Here is a 19,807-nt window from a genome sequence, read left to right on the forward strand (position 1 = left end):
GCGGCTTGATCCGGTGCAGACTGGCGTCAGAGCATCCACAACTCTGTTATACGAGGGCTCTGGCCGGGCCGGGCTCTTGCTCTAGAACAGAGCCAGGCAATCCTACCGAGACTTGAAGATGCTTCTCAGGGCTGCTCGCTGCGCCCAGTCTGCTTCTTAGTTTTCGTCTGACTCCATGACTGCCAGCGAGCCCTCGCACCGCCATGAGATGTAACTTGACGACCCAGTTCTCCTCTTGGATCTTGCAATCGGCCGCGGTGGTCGTGGCCAGGAAGCCCAGGCTGCTGGATAGGATATGTCACTTGGCACGTGCTACGCTTAGACTCTTCGTCATGGAGTTGCCATAGCTGCAGTTGAGCCTTTTGCTATGGGCTAGATATCGCTGCGTTTAGGTTCATCGCCATTGAACTACCAATGCAATCATAACCGAAACCATCCCACATTAACTGAGCCACAATATGCACCTAACGTCCATTGCAAAAATTGATTTAGAAAGTGGGTGGCAGCAGCCTAGGAAGTTCTTCCCAGCACATTGATCCTAGAGGATTCAGGTATAACTACCAAAGACTACTTTGAATCTCCGCGGGAAGCTCTGGATCAATAGCTTGATCGGGTAGATAATATAATTGCCATAATTTCTATTTCCTCGTAGCCCACATTTCCGTTATCAACATAGGCAGGTAGGATATGGTCGTCTTTTTGAGAGCACTAAACACCCTATAGACGACAACAGCGACAGAATTGCTCCGCTGAGAGCTTAGGCCGCTTCCAATTATTCCCAGGGGACTGAAGTCTTGCATAATGCGTTGGCATGTTATGTCTTGGCCAGAAGACATGGTGTTGTGTTGTGATGGCGGCCTGCAGACTGGGCGCGGGGCAGTCTCCTGGTATAATGGCAATGCCAACTTTTTGACCGATCTGGTCATCTCTCAATCCCAATCATCATCGTCATCACTTTCTACCTTCTTAGGAGCCTTCACACCAAATCGCACACCGCCAGCACCTTCCGTAGCCTTAGCCCTCTGTATTACTCCTGACGCCAGCAAACGTGCCTCCAAGTCCTTTGTTGTAAATGTATCCGGTGTGTAACCCAGTCCTTCGAATCCCACAATCCGATCCACACTAACACCGTCCACGAACGCTATTACGCAAGGAAGGACTTGTACTTTTAGTTTGGTGACCAGGAAAGGGCCATTCTCCACGTTCATCTTCAGGAATCTAGTATCAAAATGCTTGGGTGCTAAAGCCTGAAGAAGTCAGTTCAGCTTCTAGTATCTGGAGGTAAATGGTGGATTACCTCTAAATGGCGATCCATAACCCCGCACCGGGCAAAATCATCCTTTGCAAAATGTACCACGGCATATTTGGTACTAGTTGTAAGGTCCATTAATGCCTTCTCCTCTTTTATCTCCCTATAGTCTCCAAAGCCTTGGTTCTTTTGTGATTTTGCGCGGCTCAATTCGGAGTGCAGTTGCTGGATTCTTTGCTCGCGAAAAGCGTCGAGGGCGGGGGAGTCTTCAAGGGACGCAATGAGAGCATCCTCATCGTCGGATTGTGCCGTATCTAGGAGCGTCGCAACTTGAGAGTCAATATTGGCCATATTGTATTTGCACGAAAGTTGGGAGGTTATTTCATAGGTTATTTGGTATGGGGAGGGGGTTTGGAATTTGGCACGCGTAGTAATGAAATGTCTTACATACTTGGTACGGAGTAGACCCTCGAAGGCCGTGCACGATGCTGCCTGCCCCTGCCTGTAATTGCCAGCGCTTCCTCCCATCCGCCACCGTGAAAATAGGATAGAGAATAGCTATCAACCGCAAAAATATTAAGATAATAACGGGATAAGGGAAAGGAAAATATAAAATAAATAGAACCAGTTTGATTTACTTACTCAACACAAGGCAATCCATGTTTTGTTGCCCTGTATCAAAAGGGCTTTTGTTATCTGAGATTGATCAGTGATCCCTGTCCTGCCGTCCTGTCCCTTCGTGATCTAAAATTAAAAGACGCTAGAAAGTTAGGGGAGACTTCGAATTCAAGGAGAGGACACAACATAATTCTCTTTCAGACTTGCACTTCGACTCGCCCCCCCGATCCAAGATCTCACTTCTCGACGGACCTGTCATTCCCGGATAGGATACGCACCGTCTCGCGTCTCGCACTCACGTTTTGTTTCCGTCCCGGTCGCAAATTCCCCTGCCATACAGACTTGCGCGTGTTCTACAACTAGACAGAACCGGAGGGTTTGAGCTTTCTCCAAAGCAAAGATGGACGACAAGAAGAATGAAGATTATGCCATCAAGATGTCCGACTACAATGGGCGGTCATCACCCAACTCTCAACGGGAGCCATTCCTTTCCTCGAAGTCTGGACACAAACCCGGCGGAGCACCGCTACCCATCTCGAGCATCACGAATAGCCCTCCGATCTCCATTGTAGCATACTGTTTGGCCTCGATATCTATGACCGTTACGAACAAATACTGTGTATCGGGGACAAACTGGAATTTGAACTTCTTCTATCTCGCGATTCAGGTGGGTATCCTCATTACACATGGCACATCACCAGGAGCCGCAGCACTGACCCGTCTATTAGTCTATTGTCTGTATTCTTGCAATTGTCGTTTGCAAACAGGTGGGCATGATCACGAATTTGGCACCTTTTGACACCAAGAAGGCAAAGACATGTAAGGAACTATACTGTGATGAAGGATGCAAAACACTAATTATTGGAATTCAGGGTTCCCAATTTCCCTTCTCCTGGTTGGCATGATCTATACTAGCACCAAAGCCCTTCAATTCCTTTCCGTTCCGGTATACACGATCTTCAAGAACCTAACGATCATTGTCATCGCCTATGGAGAAGTCCTGTGGTTTGGCGGCAGTGTCTCCGTCTCATCTCTCTTCGCCTTCGGGCTTATGGTTCTCAGCTCCGTGGTCGCAGCTTGGGCGGATATTCAACATGCGTTATATGGAGGTGCCACAGGCGGATCTGCGGAGGCTGCTGCAACCCTGTCTACATTGAATGCAGGCTATGCCTGGATGGGTATGAATGTATTCTGTTCCGCAGCATATGTCCTTTCCATGCGTAAGGTCATTAAGAAAATGAACTTCAAGGATTGGGATAGTAAGTTTCCCCCTCTACCCTCCAACCAAGTTCGTTTCTTCTGCGTATAGGTATTAATATTTGCGACAGCAATGTTTTATAACAACCTCCTCACCATCCCCGTCCTCATCCTCTGTTCTCTGCTTTTCGAGAACTGGTCATCGGAAAACGTCCTCAAGAACTTCCCGGTCGAGTCTAGGAACAAGTTGATCACAGGCATGATCTACTCTGGGCTTGCGACGATTTTTATCTCATACTGCTCGGCCTGGTGCATCCGTGTTACATCTTCTACAACATACTCTATGGTTGGAGCTCTAAATAAGCTCCCACTTGCCGTCAGCGGTCTTGTCTTCTTCGCGGCGCCCGTCACTTTTGGAAGTGTCTCCGCTATCATCATTGGATTTATTAGTGGTCTTGTTTACACATGGGCGAAGATCAGGCAGACCCAGCTGAACAAGATGTCGCTGCCCACATCCCAACCAGTCATGAGCGCCAGCTCGCAGAGTAACCGAGATGCTGCAAGCTCATAAGACTAGGACGGTCGGGTTGGCCTCTTTTACTTTGCTTCTATGGACCTGGCAATATGCCGGCTCGGGTCGCGCTTCAAGGTGCGATCTAAGTCCCAATACACTTCCAAAGAGAAGAACTACGGGAATGGAGATACTTCTACTTATGTATTATAATTTTTCTTTTGTTTTGAACTTTTAGACGGCAGGATGGAGGGATCATATCAGCGTAACCCCGCTGAGGCTCGAACACCATGCATGATGGTCTAGATTCGGGGTCATTCGAGCCACGGCGTACATTGTAGGGAGTATCAGCAGTACGAATAATGGAAATCTAGACACTCATCAGCCCATTGTCTCCTTGCTAAGATGTGCTGTGAATGTAGCCGTAATGGGGCATTGCAAGTACCGTGCAGATTTGTGATTATTTATCCTAGGTAGAGCTTGGGAGATATAACGTAGTTGGCGAGGGATAGTAGGAACTCGAAACCAGGTATTTGGTGCTATTCAATAGAATATTTCGATTTATTTACAATACGACGATTAGAAGTTTACATATAATGGTATTCTCTTCGGAAGAGGCTACAAGGTTGAAACCTAAGGGCAGTTACTGTACCTCGTATCCTGGGAGCTGTTCCGAATGACGTTGCTCGGCGCGTTTCCCGTAACTTGTCCGCGTTGGGAACATTTCGCATTCTACAACCTATAACCACCCTTTCGCACCTGTACCTGTGAACTATGCCTCAGTCCAGAGACATCTATACATCCTGAAATGTCTAGTACAGAGGTGCCTCTCCCGAAGACCGAGTCCTCGTAAGTTTAAGTCTCTCACCCTACAGGGGCTATTTCACCAGACTCACCCACCTTTTCGCAACCTTTCAGACTCTCTTTTACTCAAGGCTTGCTTCTGGGCCAGCTCTCGATTGTAATTTTGATTGGAGCATTCATCAAATTCTTTATATTCGGCGAGGCGCCATCGCCTGATGTGACGGCCGCATTACGCGCAACAGAACGACGCTCACGAACCCTCGCACACAAACGATCCCTCCTCTCTCTACGAAGCACAGCACAGCGGCAGGCTTCTCAGCCTCTAAACCGGAAGCGCTCCAATGTTTTGCGTGGCCCCCCTCCATTGACGACTACCACGATCCTCAATAAAACATATTACAATGTCGACAGCCACCAGCCGGAGAGCCTGGACTGGTTCAATGTCCTGATTGCACAGACGATTGCACAGTTCAGAAGCGATGCTCAGCATGATGATGCGATTCTTACTTCTCTTACGAGGGCGCTGAATGGATCTTCGCGGCCGGATTTCCTGGATGAAATCAAAGTCACTGAAATAAGTCTCGGCGAGGACTTCCCCATCTTTAGCAATTGTAGGGTCATACCGGTAGATGAGGACGGGCTAAGCCTAGGGACAGGAAGAGGTGGTGAAGGCGGGAGTGCTGGGAGAGACCATGGTAGGTTGCAGGCTCGAATGGATGTGGATCTCAACGATTTCATTACCTTGGCCCTGGAAACGAAGTTGCTGCTCAATTATCCCAAGCCCCTCGTAGCCGTTTTACCAGTTGCTCTAGCAGTATCCGTGGTTCGATTCAGTGGAACATTATCTATATCTTTCGTTCCCGGGAGTCCATTGAACGCAACAACGCTGGCATTTAGTTTCTTGGACGATTACAGACTCGACTTTTCCATACGAAGTTTACTAGGGAGTCGGTCACGGTTACAGGATTTGCCCAAGATTGCACAGCTAGTAGAAGCACGCTTACATACGTGGTTTGATGAGCGTTGTGTTGAGCCACGGTTCCAGCAGATTGAGTTGCCCAATCTTTGGCCGAGAAAGAAGAATACAAGAGGTGGTGATGATGCGCCCTCAGAACCTGCTAGCATAAGTAGAGCGAAGGGAAAGGAGTTCGAGAGGGACTTGAGGCATGAAGCAAGGAGAGAAGTTGAGGCTGAAGCTAGAGCAAAAGCTGATGAGGACAGGGTAGAACAGGAGGGCTTGCGATTGAGGAGGAGAGCAAGGGGAGAGGAGTACGCAATGCCAGGATCTATGCCCGGATTGAGTATGAATATTACTTGACAAAATATTCAGCAAGAATTTCTAGTCCCTTATGCGTGACCTTCAAGCACTCAAAACCGGAGAAAGTCCAGTCCCCTAAACTCCTATCTTCACAAAGGGTGGTTTCATGGCCTAATGGCTGGTGTCCCTGTTGTTTCATACTTCGTAATACCAGACTTATATCCCCTGGCCTCCTTTGGTGACGAATTGGAGATCGTGGGTAGATATAGAGTGTCTTGGGAACACGAGTAATGCAAACCATCCAAGATAGGAGCAGAGTGTATTCCTATAACAGTAAACCCTTACCTAGGTACTAATACAAGAAGATCCGGATAAAGTCTTGAGCCATTTGAGAAGTCCGTCTTCTTCTCAAAGAACAAACCTCGGCATCTGATAAGCCTATGAGAAACTAGATGCATGAAATTTGAGTGGCCCGCGGCAAATGCTCCTTACGGGGATCCTCCTGCGGCTTAAACGCAGCCAAAGAGATACTTCAAGGCACAGAACATTCTAGGGCCAAACAGCTTAATTGTGGAGATGCACATATGCGTTAATAAAAATAAAGAGTTTGCGTTCTCGTTTGATTTGTCTCGCGTCATGATCCCTGTATCGTACTATTTCACTTAGTTCGATGCCAAGCTTCTGCTGATCCATGACTTTCAACTCTCTTCCCAGACGAACAAAGCCCCTTCTTTGATTATCAACTATCGCCTCCAGCACTTTCACTCTAATATTCCTCAAAGAAAGTTGGCATCACAGTCTTATCGCTAATAGCGCAGCACGATTACGCTTGTGCGGGGATAGCGATACGTCAATCATCTGCCTCAACTTCAGCCTCGGCCTTAACCTCTATATCCGCCCCCGATGCTGTTCTAAAAGGCCGTTACAGTCCTCCTTATACGCGGAGCTTCCGCGTCATCTTATTCCCACGTTCTCACGGGCGCCGTTCCCGCTTTAGCTGTCCACGATGCGACGCGGAACCGTCATTTTCCTAGTAATCTCCTTGATAATTCTCGGAGTCCTGGTCAATGCCTTCAGCACCCTCATAGCGCTGCTCTTTGAGAAGGGTGGCGCAACTCCCATAGACCCCTCTGAGATTCCGCTACCAGGCTCAGACCTGTCTGCAAATGGGACGCAACTGATCCCAAAGATCATCCACCAGACATACATCAATGCGACGATTCCCAATAAGTGGCAGGAAGGACAGCAAGCATGCGTTGACTTGCACGACGATTACGAGTATATTGTAAGTTCTACGCTCTACGAAAGGCCTTAAACTAGCATGGGGTGTTAATATGTCATAACAGCTCTGGACCGACGAGAAATCCCGAGACTTCATTGCAACTGAATACTCTTGGTTCCTAGAAACATTCGACAGCTACCCCTTTCCCATCCAGCGCGCCGACTCCATTCGGTACTTTGTCCTCGATTTCTACGGCGGCATATACATTGATCTCGATGATGGCTGCAACCGCCCTCTTGATCCTCTGCTCAACTACCCAGCCTGGCTTCGACGGACTGTCCCTACAGGCATCAGTAATGATGCCATGGGTTCTGTTCCACATCACCCATTCTTCCGAAAGGTAATCGAGAGTCTAGAATATTACAACCGCAGCTGGGTGTTACCCTATATTACTGTTATGTACAGCACGGGGCCGCTCTTCTTGTCTGTTTTATGGGTGGAATATCTTCGGGTTGATCCCGCACCCGAGGATGCTGTCAGATTACTGATGCCCGCCGAATACAAGGGGCACGATTACAGCTTCTTCAACATATCAAAAGGAAGCAGTTGGCATGGGAAAGATGCCCAAACTATTTTCTGGATGGGGAAACATTGGTTTCTTCTTACAGTTGCTGGTTTCCTCATTGCAGGCGTGATTGGAGGGTGTCTTTGGTGGGTTTGGTCCAGCTGCGTTATGAACGCTGGCATGACGTCGAATGGGAAGGGTGGAAAGAGGAGACCTTGGGGGTTATGGAGGAGGTTAAGCGGTGGGAAGGGGAGATATGAGCTGGTAGAAAGGATGGCATAGAGTTGATTTGCCCTGTAAGAATTGGAAGGCTGAGAGATGGTCATCGCTAGTGCAGCATGAAGGGCCAAGTATAATCTCTATGTATAGTCCTCGGTAATATTGGAAAGCTGAAGAATTTAACTTAATTAATCGACAGACACGGTTGGTTATGGATACAACTAGGATCGTTGCTTTGATACCAACGGACTGATGTACGCTCTTAATGAAGACGATGATATTAATGGCATTCATGTTCCACTACACTTATCATCTACAATTATCTCTAATACATTACACTAAGATCACTGACTGGGAACAGTGTTCATCACTATGTTCTTAGAACGCCCAACTCTTTGGTCCACTCAATGGAGGATACCTATGGCACTTATACAACCTTCTATGAAGTTTGGTACTGATGAGGTATAGTTATGAATCTAAATAATAGTCCAAACCTTTACTCTGCACTTTGTAGGCGGGCCACGCGCCGGCCCGTTTGGCACATAGTAGTAAATCCGAGCCTCCATTAAAACTTAATGACCCTTAGACGGAACCAAGCGTGAATCCAGGATGCCAAAGCTAGGATTCCTGTCTCTAGTACTCTGTTTCCCTAGCTAGCATACAGAAAACAAGGCAACAAGTACAAATTTGACTGCACGAGCAAAATGGTAATATGCCTGGGTAGCAATGACGGGGAACGATGGTGGTGGTTAAATCGTGCAGCAAGCTCGAGGGCCGTCCCATCCACCTATCCACACTGAGCGCCGCGGCCCGTTTTTGGCTGAGGTTTGGCAGACCTCGGCGGCTGACAGTTGAATGCCTGCTCACAACTGGTACATCCACGGTATAAAGAAATAAACCCTTCCTAATTAGTGCATACCTATTGGAAGGCCATTCAGAGAAGTAGGTAGAGACTTTCCTAGGACATCTTCAACTTGGCAGCTAGCACAACTCAATGCGGAGTAGAAATGCATCCCTTCAAGCAAAGTATGCTCACTTATACTCCCACAAAGTGTTAAAAATAAGGGAAGTTCAGGATGTATCAGATTGAGTGACAGGGTATCGTGAGGCTCAGGTCTAAAGTCTTAAAGAAGCGACGAAAGTCTCAGGTCGTAGGAGACATTAAGGCTTACCTACGGTACCTAGTCATCAAGGTAGGTCACATCATGCCTCCAGAAAGTCCACCGGGTATGCGAGAATGACTGACTTCCGTCTTCACTGGAGTTTTCGATCCTTCTTACGAAAAGTCCGACATACTAATCCTTACTTTTCTTTTTCGATCATCAGTTTCAACTTCCCCTCATAGTCTCCTTGCAATCCCTCCGAAGGGCTTTCCACGATGGGGCGCTGGGGGAACTTGGCGGCCGAGATTCGCTTGATGATCCTCGAAATGGTACTGGAGGGTTACAGCTTCAAATCCGAACCGTACGCCCGCGCTAGATATGCCAGCGTCTGTCGGGAGTGGCAACCGGTCTTCGAACAGAGGAACTTTCAGCGACTTGTTCTCGACCAAGCGCGTATATATGGCCTTGAAGAATTTATGGGTAAGGAGGCTACTAGCCACAGACGAGATTACCTCAAGCACCTGTTTCTTCGTGTCAGGCTTGACGAGTACGACTGCACAGTCTGCCAATCAAAAGAGGACAATGAAACAATTAAGAAGTAAGAAAGACGTCGCTTGGTCCTTAATTTGGGCTATCGCTGACTTTAACAGTAATAACGGTATCTTTAGCAAAGCTGTCTGGAATTTGCTGATCATCCTATCCAAGTGGACCAGATCCGCCTGTAGTCGCGGCCGTGGTGGCCGTCAACAAGGGCTGACATTGGAACTTGGCGCCTACTCCCCGAGCGACTCCAAGCACACATTCAGGGACTTTCGCCTCGAGCACGACTACCCGTACCAAGAAAGAAATGACTTGGAGATGGATTGGGATACGTACAAGCTACGAGCCGACAGACTTGGGCTCGATAGCTTGAATGACTTATATCATAGGTGGGTTGACGGCCATCGGGACCGTTTAAGCTTGGAATCAAAACAGAGAATAATGGGAACATTAACTATTGACCTCGACCTTCCTGAATTCTCCGCGTTCTCCCATATATTCCCAAAAGTCGAGATTATAACGGGCCTGCTTATCCGTCGACAGTTCTATCGGAAAATCGCGGTTTGTCCCCTTAGCAAGCTCCTCCGTGAGGCCTTTAGGCTGCTTTCATGCCCAAACTTGAAGTGATGGAGATATGGAATGGTGGCGAAGGGCATGCTTGTCTCTTCCGATACGAGTACAGCAACGATGTTGGCAAGCCTCAGATTACCTGGGCAAGCAACTGGGGCATTAACGTGCAGCTGGACTATGACGTTGTCCAATGCTGGGCAGATTTGCCGAAGCATAGGCACCTTCCCCATGGCAATCTTACAACTGCAGTTGATCGGATCCCAAGGAGATTTAAGCAGGTGAAGACTTTTGCTACTGCAATTCGTTACTTAAAACTGCGCGGTACCGTCTTGGATCTCATGTCGGATTATCAGCTATCCTGGGAGCAACATAATCCCTAAAAAGGCTAGACTTTGTTTTCTAAACAATAAGATCTATTTGACAATGCAATGGCAGAGACCCTCTTGGATGACCTTAGGCAATGAGCTTAGATTATAGGCCTAATCAGCCAATCAAAGGTCTAACAGCAAGGAATTTTAGGGTCTAAGGCCTTACATTTTAGGGGGTGAGACCTTACACGCTTCTTACAGCGCATTACAGGGTATCGGCCTGTATTCTCCAAACTTATGACCGCGTTCTAATCAATACAATCACTTCAATTCTATGACCAATTTTGACCAATCAACTGCCTTGATTTTCTGACAATTATTAATACCAGCTCTATCCAACTTTCTGCCCCCCATATAAAAATCGAGCTCAATTGTTCGACGCGTCGAGATATCCTTTTAACGCTGCTAAATCCTATTGAGGTATCCTTGAGCTAAACAACGCCAAAATGCGACACCGAATCGCGACGTTGATATCTGCTAGGGGCCCATCAGCAGCATGGAAAAGGGCCTATACCTCAACGTCCCGGATACCCCTCGCATACGACCTCCACGAACCTTCGAACCCGTCCTCCGATGCTGCGGGGGCGATAGTCTTCATGCACGGTTTGTTCGGCTCCAAAAAGAATAACAGGAGCATCAGTAAGTGAGCATTCTTCCTCCAATTATTTCCATACCAAGAACCGTATACTAATCCATGGGGAACAGGGCTCTTGCAAGGGATTTAGGACGGCCCGTATACACTGTTGTAAGTGCCCATTGTATCGATATACTGCGGATGTTGAGGACTGATAGTGGTTCCTCTAGGATCTTCGAAATCATGGCGACTCTCCACATCACCCAAAACACGATTATTTGGCTATGGCAGACGACGTAGCAGGCTTCATGGATGAGCATAAACTCAAGAACACAACTTTAATTGGTCATTCAATGTCGGTGGCTTTTCGCAATGCTGGTTCTGAGCAGGGCTGATGAAAAATCTAGGGGAGCAAAGACAGCAATGACTCTCGCCCTCAAGTCCCCAGATATCGTAGCCGATATTGTCTCCGTTGATAATGCGCCAATCGATGCTGCGTTGCTGAGTGGCTTTGGCAAATATATCCAGGGCATGAAAAGGATCGAAGCGGCTGGGGTTACTAAACAGGCCGAGGCGGATGCTATATTGAAGGATTATGAGGAAGTGAGTACGACCGTTCCTAGATTCCCTAAAAAGTTATACTAATCAATGGCTGTGTGCAACAGTCTCTCCCAGTCCGACAATTCCTGCTAGGGAATCTCTACAGGCCCAAAGACTCGCAGACCCAAAAATTCCGCGTCCCGTTAAAAATCCTGGGCTCTGCCCTGGATAACCTAGGAGACTTCCCATTCAAAGATCCCGGAGCGGTGCGGTTTGAGAAACCTGCTTTATTCGTGCGTGGGACACAGAGTAAATATGTCCCCGATGAGGCATTGCCTATTATTGGGCAGTTCTTCCCCAGGTTTGAGCTTGCGGATATAGATGCTGGGCATTGGGTTATTGCTGAGCAGCCGGAGGCGTTTAGAAGAGGTATGTTATTTACTTTGGGGTTTTGAGGGGTGAGGCTGGTGATTAGGGGATTTAATTGCTAACTGATAAAATAGCCGTTGTGGAATTTCTAAGTCCTAAGGTGTAGAAAATATGTAACAATCTATTGTATAAGGGTATCATGCCCATTGCTTCCGCCCAAACTCCCGGTTTCTATATAATATGCCATAAAGTGATTCGGAGAAAGTCTCTACCCCGCCACTTTGTACTCTGATAGCCTTAGTTGCCGCCATACTCGTCGTCCGTCGTGGAATATCGACTTATCTGTTCGTCTGATAAGCCAAAAGACCTCTGCCAGTCGAGTATATGCCAAAACCAGTCAGACCATGGCTATATCCAGATGCCGTCTAACCTCTATAGAAATATAAACACCCACGTATGCTCCCGGATCATATTCTCAACAGGCACATCCACTTCCCCATCCCTCTCCCTCCCCACCAACAGCCACCGTCCCACCCCTCCTACTCCCCGCACTCAGCAACTTGGGGTCCTTAACGATAGCATTCACAATATCCACAAATGGCTTCCTAACATTCTCCCTCGTCTTCGCACTAACCTCACAAAAGCTACACCCGTGCTTCTCTGCCAACCGCTGTCCCTCATCGGCGCTGACCTGTCTCGCAGCCGTCTTATCTAGCTTACTACCCACTAAATACATCACGGCACCAGGCATAGCATTCGTCTCGGCCTCTTCGAACCAGCGCTCCATCGCCGCGAAGGAATCCCGGTTCGATATGTCGTATACGAGGATCACGCCATGGGCGCCGCGGTAGTAGCTGTTGGAGAGGGTTCGGAAGCGCTCTTGGCCCGCGGTGTCGAGGAGGTTCAGGCGGTAGGGTTTCCCATGGACGGAAAGCTTCTTTAGCTGTGCGCGGCGGCTGGGTTAGATTTTGGATTTATTAGGGAGTGGGGAAGCGAGAGGGAGGGTGGGACGGACTTTGAAATCTACGCCTATTGTTGCGGTGGAATATTCGTTGTCGAACTGGTCATCGCAATAGCGGATGAGAACTGCGGGCGAGTATAGTTAGTATCGTGAGCATATGAACGAGTGGCGGTGCGGTTCCTACGTGCGGATTTCCCGGCGCCGGAAGGGCCGATCATTAAGATCTTCAGCGTCGGGAGGGACTCATCGGATGCCATCGTGAAGTATATGAGGTTACAAGTGAGTGTGGTTGTTTGAGGAAGCTGGGTGAGCTGGGTGACCATCTACGTCAAGGTGCCTGGGAATCACGACGTCAGGGTCGCTACAACCCTGCCAAGGCACACATCCTCGGCCGGCCAACACAAGGTAGGCGACCGGCTGTTTCACTCGTGGCATAAAGAGAGAACCACATCGTTGCTTTGTTCAGAATGGCTGGATTTTATTTGCTAGCCCTATGCTAGAACGGTGGCACTTAAAGTCACGCCATATGCCCCAAGCAAAGACCTGAATACATGCAAATACCAGTCGGAAACCCCAAATACCATCACATTCGTAAACCGTTCATACCTCCTCCAAAACCTTCTCCTTGAACTCCCGCTCAACCTTTTGGCCCTGCTCGTCTGTGTTTGATTCGCCGTGGAGTTGGAGCAAGGCGCCGAGGTCGAACTTGGGTGCCTTGAGGAGCTTAACTTTGCGGATGTGGACCTATCTGATATTAGCCGGGGTACCTATACATAGATCTCATCGTGACATACATTTTGTAATGGGTAGATGCCCTGTGTGGATTTCTCGATCTCACGGCCGATAACCTCAGGGATGAGCTTCTGGGTGAGTTGTTGAAGGGTGCAGCTGGCAGCTTCGCGTTGGATGATCTCGGTCATCTTCTTTCGGATGGCTCTGATTTGCGAGGAGGCGGCATATGTGGTCTTCTTGATCTGGTTTGGTCGTCGCTTGGTGAAGGCAATCGCAAACAGGCGGAGGAGGTAGTCATCGGTGGTCTTGACCGTGACGTTGGCCTCGATCAAGGTTTGCCACTTTCGGACGAGAGACCGCAGCTTGTCGGATGTGAAGTCGAGACCGTGGAAGTTGGTTAAGCAGTTCTTTCCCTGGACCTCATCGACACGGAGTTTGACCTTGCGGAAAGCATGGTCCTCATCCTTCTGGAGATCGGCCAAAGAAACCTCGAAGATTCTACCCTTCAACGAGTCGTTTGCGTTCTTGAGACCGGTAGTTCTGTTGACAAGAGTCTTTCCAACACTGCAATCGAAGTTAGATATATGGGATATACTGAATCCAGGAGGGTGATATCGTACTCTCGGATTTGGAAAGAGGATGGTGCCTAGAGAGTTGTCAACCGCTGTTCCATCTGTATCCCAGGGGGCTTCCACGCGCATACCTTGACTTGGTACCAATCCTTACGGGCAAAGGGATCTTGGGTTCTCTTCTTGAGACCCTTCTTGCCTTTTGAGAGGCGCTTGTTCCTGTCGTCTTGTCAGACTCCGCTCATTGCTAATTGCATCTACCCCTCCGCCCAGTCGCTCGTCGATATCCGCAGAAGAGCACCTAAAACACGCAATTGTCGGGGGGATGCACTCACTTTCCGACAGCCATGATTGCGATAGGTATCTAGTCGCGGGGCTGTTGAGTTGAACGTGTGTTGTCGAGATCAAGAATTCCGGGACTTGGAGGAGGAACGAAAGTTTTCGGATTATTCGTTGTGTGCGGCCCTAAGCTCACTAGCGCAATTCTCGCTTGGCGGCACCGCTGCACTCTGAACTCCGACAACGCCTTGAGTCCTGACTCTTGACCTGTGGAGACTCCCAATCAACAACATTGAGAACCATAAAATCCCCTTTCAAGCGCAATAATGGCCCGGAATAAATGCGATATTTCACCACTCTATTAATAATTCAATGCATAGCCCGGATTCATAAATATGTCTCCCTCAGGACTGTACCGGCCTTGCCTGACCCAGATGCCGATCCAGAATCCTGGCCCAGACATCGGCTTTGCCCGATGATCATCCCATCGTGTTTTTCCAGACCCCTTGGAGACTCCAGCATGAGTATGAGTTACGTACATGTACCCAAGTACACTTGTCGGAACTTCGGATGACGAGATTGAAGAATTGTTGATTAAATTGTTGCTATTACAGTAACAGTCAGGTATATACATTATTGGTATGTTCATATCTCGTAAGATCTACGACCAGCTGTGCTGGTCTTTTCCCCTTTCCCATGCCATCCCCCCAACAGATTTAAACACCAGAGATTCATAGCGCCGAGCTACATCGAATCCTCCATTCCTTGACGCCGTTTCCTTGCCCTGTCCCAATGACTCTTGCTTGGTGCCGTGATGAAGCCCGAGCGAGCCCATTTCGCTGTGTTGAGTTCTTTTTTCCAGGCTGAAATCCTTGGTTGAACCAATTCTACACTTTTCGTCTTTCATGTCTCTCTCATCGGCCTGCCGATTCCTCCTCGTGAATAGAAAATGATCCGCCCGGAAAAGGGCTCATGGGACGCCTTTTTCGCCTCTTCCATCTATCGTGTCATGGCTCTCTTGATACTCCTGGAAATCCTCAAAACTGGGAAAACTGAAATAATTGCTTGCTGCAATTTAGTTAGCACGGCGCCCAATTTATATTAGATTTAACGGAAGCGATGCGGAGCCACTTACAGTTATTGTATGCAATCTCGTACGGTTCCTTCCTTGCCTCCATCGATGAACTACCCGGTGACCGGCTGGGGCTCGAGCAGATGCTGCTTGGTGAACCATGATGCGGATGATCGTGGCATACCGAATAACCCGCCACTCTGGTGAGAATTGCTGTGGCTCTCGAAGACTGAAGGCTTGCAAGGTCTTGTCTAGATGCGTTGGATGTAGCTAATGAGGGGGCGGTTGCACTCGCCCGCATGAGCTCCGGTCGATGAGAAGACATCTTGGAGGCAGATGATCTTCTGGATTGAGACTTGGACGACATGGTGATTGAAATAGATATGTCCCAAGTCAAGTATACTGGCGGAGTAATTGTGTACTTTGTTACTCGTTATTTGGTTGGGAATTGGGAGGACGATCAATTGAAATAGTTGGGACTGGGAAAGATTCACGAGTGGCAACGGTCCCCTTTCATATAGGCACTAACTTGCACTATGACCAGCAAGCAATCTAGAGCAGTTCGTATCCGAGTTATAAGCAAACGTAAGGTAAGGTCGGGAGGTGGTATGGGGAAGCCGGTTTCTGGGAATGACCGCCGGTCGCCTGTGGCCTGCGGCCTGTCCTATCCGGTCCTGTCGCAGTGGTGTCGCTGCATGCCGATAGTCAACAAACTACAGGAGTATCCCTCCCCCCATGGGCCACAGCCCACAGCCCAGAGCCCCGGGGCCTGAGGGGGGTTTCTAGGCGGTTTCCAAGGTTTCGCCACATGTCTGGCGGTGGGCCATTTGAACCATCGCGCTGAGATCGATCTGGAACACGCGAATACATATGTGGAGGGTCGTCACTGGACGTCCACGGCCACGTCCACGTCCATGCAGCTGCACGGTTCGCCTTGCTGGTGCAGACCTGACCTGACCTGACATAGCGAGTTGGCGAGTTGGCGAGCTGGCTGCTGGCTGCTGGTTGCTGTTGAGCCACGGTGTAATGGAGTAAGGGGGTAACAATGGGGTAATCGAGTAGTAAGAGCAACTGTGGAGCTTACGCTCTTCCCCCTCACTTGGGTCGTCCTCCATGACTCTTGGTCTGGCTTCACAGTTCACCTCAAGGCCCAGGCTGCGCTGGGCTGCAGCAGCAAAGGCTTCATGATTTGCCTGCCGGCTTCTGGCCCGTAGGCGGTGCGTATGGGGTGGCACTAACAACGGAGCAGGTCGTCTAACAGTTACGAGATGTAATAACATCTGGGAGAATTGCTGCCCGCACTTGGTCACGAGCTTCCAGCGGATGTCACGGTACGGAGATACTGCCAACGAGGCAAAGCAGCCTTATTATATTTCCCCAGTCCCAGCTACCAATAAAGCCCCCCTCCCCGCCCCAACTCAAAAAGAAGCTACGGCTACAAAAGTACACCTCATGGATATCGGGCACGGATGCAGGTACGCTTCCCATGCGGCCCGAGAGGTGTTGATGTGGGCTTCATACCCGTGTGATCAATATCAATCAATGATCAATGCTACGTTTCGGTTAGTTTCAGTGCTGGAGGTTCTCAAACGGGGCACTTACTCCTCCCATTGCTCCCATTGTCGTCCTTTTACAGCGGCAAGCTCCTCTTGCGTCATCTGAGGGCCAGCAGTGAAATATCCTTAAACACATTATTAAATTCAGCCCTATCACAACGCGGACAACTGTATCCAGTCCGGTGGGTGCGAGTAAACTCACCAGCGTGGATCTTCGCATCTATCTCGACCCTCGAGTCTGCAGGAATCCACTCTGCGGGAAGTTCCACGCGCTCATGGATAGGAATGCTAGAGTAAGTTTGGGTTAACAGTGATGCGACGAGACCGGTGCAGCAAGAAACACTTACCCTTGCTCAACAATAGCGTCGTGCTTCATGCTAAAGGAGGCATTAATATGGAAATCTTATCCCCGTTCGATGTGGGCACTCACTTGCTCATACTCAGCATTCGATCGATCTTCTTGATACCGAGCCAGTGGAGGATATCCGGCATCAGGGCCTGGAATCGCATGTCCTTCACCCCCGCGATATTCTCTGTTCGTTGGAAATATTCCGAGGCGCGGTCCGCTCCGCGTTTCCTCGCATTATACACAAGATACTATATCAGAACGTCAGATCAGCAGTAAATGATTGGTGGTAACACCTGATTGGGGGTTGACGCGGGTACGGTCGGGTGGGGATGTGGGGGAGTGGGATATTTGTATGATTTTGTGATGGGGAAATGAATCGAGAACAATCTGCAAGAATGTTCGAATCGGGATGATAAGTTGGCAGCATGCGAATGGCTACGGTATTGTCCGTTCGCTCTTGCTGGAGATGTCTTACTTTCGTCACTTCGCCGAGCGCCCGTCCTTCCTTGCGGAAATAGATAACCACCCCGCTTCCGCCCCTATGTGACAGTCAGTTAGCAGCTTGCTCAGGATGCAACCAGCAGTGGGGGATAAGAAAACTTACTTTTGTGCTTCTTTCACAGCTTCTTCAATGCCAAAGATAAGGTAGGGACGGCATGTGCATATGTCAGATCCGAACACGTCACTGCCGTTACACTGGGATCGTGTCAGATGGAGAACTTTGGCCAACGCCAAAATAAATGGGGGATATTTACCTCGTCGTGGACTCTCAAAGCCAACCGTACTTTTTCATCTGACATCTTTGCTGGGTCGCCGAAGCAGTACACTGTAAGACCACCTGTTTGCTATCAGAACGAGTTACTGCCCGACATTTTGATAATTGGTACCTATTGGGGGCAGGAAGACCTTGATGTCTCCTCTTGTGATCAACTCAGGGTACGATCCCCCAGTGTGCTCGAACAACGATCTGCGAAGGGTGCCTTCATCTGACCTGGAGTAAGCACATGAATTTCCAAATCTATGAGATACGTACCGATCCCAAACCTCTCCGCCACTCCCGGGAGATACCAGACCTAGGAATTGGTCAGACAGTAATATATTATCGTTCACAGAGGTTGCTCACAGGTTCGACCGCAAATTTTGTCACCGCAAGCTCACCCGAATCATTCAAGCAAACCTTGCCATCGGGCACCCTGCGAATATAATTAGCTCATAAGTATTATAGTGTGCTTCTGGGTGTCCTACAATCGGCCCTCCTTGACACTTTGCTCTAGCTCTGGCAGCTTTTGGAATGTTAGTACGGGCTTTCGATGATCGGAGTGCATTCAAACCTTCATGTGTGCTCTAGTGATCGCTTTCTAGAGATTAGTAGAGGCCTAGTAAGTGTGAGAGCTACATACCAATTGATGGTCGAATATCGACTGAGAAAGGTTAGCACCTCCTCTTGCGTATCTATAACCGGAGCGACCTACCATTCTCCTTTTCTATCGTATCCTTGAAAAGCCATGGAGCCAAATGTCCAAGCGGATCCATTGAAACAATCTTGTGCTTGTCAGACCATTGTGGGAACGGGCCAACTTTGGCTGCGGGTTCGGTGTTTGTGAAGTCAGGTCTGCAAAATAGTTAATACATACAATGATGCTCAACGCAACATATACATGGGCAACGAAGGGATATAGTGCATGTATCCAGAGGTCTTGCGGGACACTGTGTCTCAATTTCTCAGTCTGCTTAGGGGAATTAAGCACGAAAACACATCTTCCGGGCAAACTTTGCTTAGAGATCATGGGAATTCAAATATAAGGGCAATTCAGACGGCAAGTATGTTCGTGATATGTGAAATGGGCTAGGGAAAGAGATATCCGGGGCAAAACCGTACCTATGATCTAACGTGATCTCCTTGCTGGCAACAGCGAGGGCATAATAAATTGAGTAAGAACCGCCATGAGCTTAGCAACTGTTAATAAATGTCCATGATCGGCTTATCAGGAACTCTTACCTCCGATAGCTAGAATACGTCAGCTTGGGTTTCAATCGGAGGTTAGCATATTTATACATACCATTTCTTCTACGAATAGTCGTCTGGTTTCTGGATACAACTACCGGACCTCGCTGCTGGGGATCAATGTGGCCCCAATCCATGGGCAGTGGATTAATGCCGGATTGGCCGGGATAGGTTCTACACATACAAATGTTAATGAAGCAACGAAGCTGGGAGCTTCAATACGCACGTCAGAATGATCCGCGAAGTGCCAGCGCTTGATTTGCGGGCATGAGTGGCCTGGGCAGTAACTTTATCCTCACTGATTTGGGCAGAGGAGAGGGATGGGGAGGTAGGGACTATTTCATCCTCGTGGGGATGGGCGTCATCACTTTCGACTTTCTTCTTGGGAGCTCGGGGTGAGGGGTCAACGGCTACATCGTTGACCTCCTTCATGCCAGCTAGAACATTGACACGGCCTGAAATCGCATCGATATTGGAGGCCAACTGAACCTGACTGGTTTGTAAACTCTTCAAGGCACCGAGGACCTCCTTCATTAGAGCTGTCTGGTCTGGCGGTGTGGAAGCCATGATGGTTGGA

At 48.9% G+C, this 19,807-nt stretch overlaps 11 protein-coding genes across 11 annotated transcripts; 5 read left to right on the forward strand and 6 right to left on the reverse strand.

Moving 5' to 3' along the window:
- Positions 1-929: 929 nt before the first annotated feature.
- On the reverse strand, positions 930-1,600 carry BP5553_07017 (putative PLP1 Phosducin-like protein; the record flags this gene model as incomplete). Its single annotated transcript, XM_032015640.1, has 2 exons — positions 930-1,247; positions 1,298-1,600. The coding sequence occupies 2 exons, from the start codon at positions 1,598-1,600 to the stop codon at positions 930-932; spliced, it is 621 nt and encodes a 206-aa protein (XP_031867909.1).
- A 667-nt stretch (positions 1,601-2,267) lies between these two features.
- On the forward strand, positions 2,268-3,635 carry BP5553_07018 (putative GDP-mannose transporter; the record flags this gene model as incomplete). The annotated part of the gene is made up of 4 exons (XM_032015641.1): positions 2,268-2,534; positions 2,596-2,686; positions 2,740-3,126; positions 3,196-3,635. 4 exons carry the CDS (start codon positions 2,268-2,270, stop codon positions 3,633-3,635), a joined length of 1,185 nt encoding a protein of 394 aa, XP_031867910.1.
- Positions 3,636-4,383: 748 nt separating this feature from the next.
- On the forward strand, positions 4,384-5,697 carry BP5553_07019 (putative Maintenance of mitochondrial morphology protein 1; the record flags this gene model as incomplete). Its single annotated transcript, XM_032015642.1, has 2 exons — positions 4,384-4,424; positions 4,494-5,697. 2 exons carry the CDS (start codon positions 4,384-4,386, stop codon positions 5,695-5,697), a joined length of 1,245 nt encoding a protein of 414 aa, XP_031867911.1.
- Positions 5,698-6,643: 946 nt separating this feature from the next.
- On the forward strand, positions 6,644-7,706 carry BP5553_07020 (putative CSH1 catalytic subunit of a mannosylinositol phosphorylceramide (MIPC) synthase; the record flags this gene model as incomplete). Its single annotated transcript, XM_032015643.1, has 2 exons — positions 6,644-6,922; positions 6,984-7,706. 2 exons carry the CDS (start codon positions 6,644-6,646, stop codon positions 7,704-7,706), a joined length of 1,002 nt encoding a protein of 333 aa, XP_031867912.1.
- A 1,315-nt stretch (positions 7,707-9,021) lies between these two features.
- Positions 9,022-10,236, forward strand: BP5553_07021 (Uncharacterized protein; the record flags this gene model as incomplete). Its single annotated transcript, XM_032015644.1, has 3 exons — positions 9,022-9,344; positions 9,397-9,847; positions 9,919-10,236. 3 exons carry the CDS (start codon positions 9,022-9,024, stop codon positions 10,234-10,236), a joined length of 1,092 nt encoding a protein of 363 aa, XP_031867913.1.
- Positions 10,237-10,670: 434 nt separating this feature from the next.
- Positions 10,671-11,873, forward strand: BP5553_07022 (uncharacterized protein; the record flags this gene model as incomplete). Its single annotated transcript, XM_032015645.1, has 6 exons — positions 10,671-10,867; positions 10,930-10,969; positions 11,029-11,153; positions 11,206-11,401; positions 11,464-11,767; positions 11,842-11,873. 6 exons carry the CDS (start codon positions 10,671-10,673, stop codon positions 11,871-11,873), a joined length of 894 nt encoding a protein of 297 aa, XP_031867914.1.
- A 309-nt stretch (positions 11,874-12,182) lies between these two features.
- Positions 12,183-12,925, reverse strand: BP5553_07023 (Uncharacterized protein; the record flags this gene model as incomplete). The annotated part of the gene is made up of 3 exons (XM_032015646.1): positions 12,183-12,650; positions 12,723-12,793; positions 12,853-12,925. 3 exons carry the CDS (start codon positions 12,923-12,925, stop codon positions 12,183-12,185), a joined length of 612 nt encoding a protein of 203 aa, XP_031867915.1.
- Positions 12,926-13,268: 343 nt separating this feature from the next.
- On the reverse strand, positions 13,269-14,318 carry BP5553_07024 (40S ribosomal protein S1; the record flags this gene model as incomplete). The annotated part of the gene is made up of 5 exons (XM_032015647.1): positions 13,269-13,412; positions 13,463-13,964; positions 14,021-14,046; positions 14,104-14,188; positions 14,305-14,318. The coding sequence occupies 5 exons, from the start codon at positions 14,316-14,318 to the stop codon at positions 13,269-13,271; spliced, it is 771 nt and encodes a 256-aa protein (XP_031867916.1).
- Positions 14,319-15,218: 900 nt separating this feature from the next.
- Positions 15,219-15,687, reverse strand: BP5553_07025 (Uncharacterized protein; the record flags this gene model as incomplete). The annotated part of the gene is made up of 2 exons (XM_032015648.1): positions 15,219-15,316; positions 15,384-15,687. The coding sequence occupies 2 exons, from the start codon at positions 15,685-15,687 to the stop codon at positions 15,219-15,221; spliced, it is 402 nt and encodes a 133-aa protein (XP_031867917.1).
- A 415-nt stretch (positions 15,688-16,102) lies between these two features.
- Positions 16,103-16,600, reverse strand: BP5553_07026 (uncharacterized protein; the record flags this gene model as incomplete). Its single annotated transcript, XM_032015649.1, has 1 exon — positions 16,103-16,600. One exon carries the CDS (start codon positions 16,598-16,600, stop codon positions 16,103-16,105), a length of 498 nt encoding a protein of 165 aa, XP_031867918.1.
- Positions 16,601-16,859: 259 nt separating this feature from the next.
- BP5553_07027 (RibA-like protein) lies at positions 16,860-19,797 on the reverse strand (the record flags this gene model as incomplete). Its single annotated transcript, XM_032015650.1, has 19 exons — positions 16,860-16,872; positions 16,923-17,001; positions 17,079-17,164; positions 17,224-17,253; positions 17,307-17,473; positions 17,701-17,764; positions 17,830-17,921; positions 17,981-18,063; positions 18,113-18,211; positions 18,259-18,298; positions 18,349-18,418; positions 18,471-18,508; positions 18,557-18,579; positions 18,626-18,646; positions 18,698-18,837; positions 19,105-19,174; positions 19,225-19,233; positions 19,286-19,404; positions 19,457-19,797. The coding sequence occupies 19 exons, from the start codon at positions 19,795-19,797 to the stop codon at positions 16,860-16,862; spliced, it is 1,584 nt and encodes a 527-aa protein (XP_031867919.1).
- Positions 19,798-19,807: the final 10 nt, after the last annotated feature.

This window comes from Venustampulla echinocandica, assembly GCF_003357145.1.
Source record: "Venustampulla echinocandica strain BP 5553 chromosome Unknown scaffold_5, whole genome shotgun sequence".
NCBI classification, from domain to species: domain Eukaryota; kingdom Fungi; phylum Ascomycota; class Leotiomycetes; order Helotiales; family Pleuroascaceae; genus Venustampulla; species Venustampulla echinocandica.